We start from the raw sequence: 3,736 nt of genomic DNA, 5'->3' as shown, positions 1-3,736 counted from the left end.
AAATAAATTTACTATATTATATATCAGTATAAATTTATTTTTCTTACTTAGTACTTTCAATCTGTATTCCTCCTTTCTGGGAAATTCCTAGTTATTATTGCTCCAAATTATTACTGTTATTTTCTCTTTCCCCTGTTCCAGCTCCTCTTAACCATCTGTTGATGCCTTTTAATCTATCCTATGAGTTCTTTGCCCCTCACCCATCCAGGAGCAACAGGGAGGCCTAAACCACTTGACTTGATCTTATCAGGGACCCCCACCCAGCCTGCTCTAGGGAAGGAGAGGCTGCTTCAGCCTGGATGTGCACAAGCAGTCTCCCACCTTACATTCTGCCTATCCAGCTCAACCTCCAGCCACAATGAGAGCAGAAAGGTTTGAGTATGCAAGAACCAAACCCCTGAAGACAGGAGACTCTGGAGGAATTCTCTCCCCACAGCCCCCTAGTCGTAAAAGGAGATAAACACTCGTCTGAAAACCTGAACCCCAAACTCCTACTGTGAGTTCCACACTCCCATTCACAATAGAGGAGGGAAACCGGCACAGAGCTAATGCACACCATAGGGAAGGGCATGAGCACACACTTACAGAAACACACTCCACAGAAGTAGGAAGAAGTGAGTACATCACCAGATGACTGAAAATTAAAGCAGAGCCCCAAGAAACAGGAGAAAAACTAGGAAATGCCTCCCCCACAAGGGGACATCATAACTCCTCACCAACAACGGGTAAAACACAGAGATTACAGAAATGAAAAAGATTTCAGAATATTCATTGTAACAAAACCCAATGAGATACAGAGAAAAATGACAACCAACTCTTGTTGATGAATAAATCCTTCCATGACTTGAAGGAAGAACTCCATAAAGACACAGACACTGAAAAAGAATAAAACTAAACTTCTGGAGATAAAGAATATGATGAAGGAAAGGAAAACCTCCCTTGAAAGTATCAACAGCAGTTCAGACCATGCAAAAGAAAGAATCTCTGACCTTGAAGACAAAACCTCCAATTTAGTCCAAGCAACCAAAAAGAATAAAATTCAGGACAACATATGGGAAATCCTAGATGTCATTAAAAGGCTGAATATCTGTATAATAGGTCGTGTAGAAGGTGGAGAGACTGGCAAAGGCAATATTCTAAAAATGGCAAAGAGAAGCGCCAAGTTACTTACAAAGATTAACCTATTATACTAACATCGAACCTCAAATGATGCAGGCAAGGAAAGAATGGGAAGACATGTTTAAAATGCTGAAAGGAAAATAGTTTCTGCTAGGAGTACTATACCCAGCAAGATTTCCCTTCAAATGGGAAAGAGAAACAAAATCATTCCCAGATAAGCAAATGGTGAAAGAATTCACAAGAACTAACCCGGCTCTTGGAAAAATACTTATGGGAATATACACCAGGAAAACTAAAAGGAGATAAATAGAAGAAAGAGCACAAAACAACTAGGAGAAAAGGCTAAGTCCACACATATCGATAATAACATTGACTGTTAGGATTAAATTGCCCAACAAAAAAGCTAAAAATGAAGGCTCAACTATATCTTACACACAAGCAGATTCAAGTAGAAATTCACCAATTATTCCATAGACAGTTGCCTCCACAGGTTTCAATTTATATATTTATTATAACCATTACTCATTGTATAAAACTAGGTAACAGAGGGAAAGTCCAAAACATTACAAGTAGCTGAGTCTTTCTTTGCAATGAATTTAAAGAAGGCTAAAATGAAGAAATTTGTAAAGTCTTTAAATCATCATACCACTGACTTTACCAAGTCTTCGCTTTTAGATACCTCTTCAATTTTTTTTGTTGTTGTTTTTGCTTTTTGAGGACCTATTTCTTTATGTACAGTACAGTACTATGGTCTTACAAGAACTCACAGTGAGTAAAAGTTTTCTTTTTCTCTTCCTAATGAGCCATTGTTATGTAGAATTTTCCCTATCTCTAATTGGACCAATTAATTATACCATAGATGTTTTCATAATATAAACTCTTACTCCCCACAGTCCTCTATGTGGAAATTTCAAATTCTGTCACCAGCTATGTTAAGATTATTATTTTTTTTAAATCTATCCTTGTTAAATTATGAGGTTTTTTTTAGTTGTTTGATTTTTAATCAACTTGTGGTTTTTAGAACCGTATTTCACAGTAAAGAACATCCTAGACATTTCCGTACATGCTGACAGAATAACCAGTGGAGTGGGTGTTGAATGTTTACAACGTAATGTTACATGTTGAAGGTGGTGAATATGTTTATATCCTCGATCTGTTTATTTTCCACTGTATACATGCTTTTAAGGAACATTCTGTATGCTACAAAGATGCGAAACAATTATATGTAAATCATAAGTTATGATAAATGCTTTTAAAATAATGTATTGAGTTATGAGTTATCCTAGAGAAAATTCTGGGTGCTCCACGTGCTGCCCTCTTAGTTATGGTGCACAGAACAGTAGTGTGCATTCCATGTGACAATGTCCTGTTGTTCAGAGTAAAACATCGGAGCCCCAGCTCACCTAAATGGGATCCACGGCCCCTAATGTCCTTCTCCTTGCCTGCAGGTATCAAGGCTGTGTTTTCCGGCCACTACCACAGGAATGCTGGGGGCGTCTACCAGAACCTCGACATGGTGGTGTCGTCTGCCATCGGATGTCAGTTGGGCGAAGACACCCATGGGCTCCGCGTCGTGGTGGTCACTGCTGAGGAAATTGTTCATCGATACTACAGTTTAGACGAGCTGAGCGAGAAAGGAATAGACAACGATCTAATGGATTTGCTAAAGGAAAAATAATCGCCCTTTATGATCTGTTCACTTTTCACTTCCATTATTTTTAATTTGCCAGAGAAAGCAGCTGAGTACAATGTCTTATTGAAATATAAACGTAGACCAAACACGTTTGTGAATTTATGTTCCTTTCCATAAATCAGAGAGCTGGATCCTATTCTAAATGATATTTAATATAGAATTGCCTTTTCTAAAAAGGAAAGAAGGAGCCTGGACGTCATTTTTTTTAATAACATTTGGCTATCTCTGCAAAGATATTTTAATAAATTCTCCTAATGGTGTTTTTTAATTCTGCTTTTGAATAGATTGTTTTCTGGTAGCAAAGATCAATGTCTACCTATCGACCTGAATCCTAACTTGGTATCCAAGTGAGATCTTTGACAATTCCTTAAACAAACTGCATCTATATATATTAAATAGCGGTCATGACTCCCAAAATGATGAGGCAAACAAAGTCCAACTCCATTTTTTCCTAATAAGTAGCTGCCTCCCCGATTCCCAGGGCCTGGAGACTGACTTACAAGGAGCCAGGGAGCCAGCATTTGCTGTCAGATTCTGGTACTTGTGCTGTTTCTGATGACAGGGACAAGTCAGAACTTGAGTTTGCCTTTGCACATAAATTTCATTTTTGAAAGTCTCACCCCAGAGACTCAAACCCAGGCCCTAGAATGCTGCCTGTGGAAGTCACTGGGTGGCACGTTTGGGGCTTGTTTGCATTCACGCTCTGGTGCTGCAGCAACTCTGCAGATGGATGTTCTTGAGCAATCCAGTGCCCCTCCGTTTATAAGGCTCCTTACTGCACCTGCTTCGACAGAAGAAGTGGGAATTGAGGAAGACATCTCAAAAGGAACAAAGCAGAAATTCTCTTCAAAAAGAGTGCTTTTGGCCACATTCTCTAAATTCGCACCAACTTTGGTCAAACGCACCAGCACAGTATCTCCTGAC

At 39.1% G+C, this 3,736-nt stretch overlaps 1 protein-coding gene across 2 annotated transcripts in view; it reads left to right on the top strand.

The window, feature by feature from the left end:
* The window catches only part of CPPED1 (calcineurin like phosphoesterase domain containing 1), a 118,642-nt gene extending 115,744 nt beyond the window's left edge, over positions 1-2,898 (top strand). For both annotated transcript variants that reach the window (XM_006146541.3, XM_006146542.3), the window contains exon 4: positions 2,568-2,898. In XM_006146541.3, coding sequence (XP_006146603.1) covers positions 2,568-2,797 — 230 coding nt within the window. In that variant the 3' untranslated portion in view covers positions 2,798-2,898. The remainder of the gene's footprint in view (positions 1-2,567) is intronic.
* The last annotated feature ends 838 nt before the right edge of the window (positions 2,899-3,736 follow it).

Source organism: Tupaia chinensis, unplaced genomic scaffold (genome assembly GCF_000334495.1).
Source record: "Tupaia chinensis unplaced genomic scaffold, TupChi_1.0 Scaffold000182_1, whole genome shotgun sequence".
Classification (NCBI taxonomy): domain Eukaryota; kingdom Metazoa; phylum Chordata; class Mammalia; order Scandentia; family Tupaiidae; genus Tupaia; species Tupaia belangeri.
The sequence above is the reverse complement of the archived record's forward strand: the minus strand, read 5'-3'. Positions and strand labels throughout refer to the sequence as shown.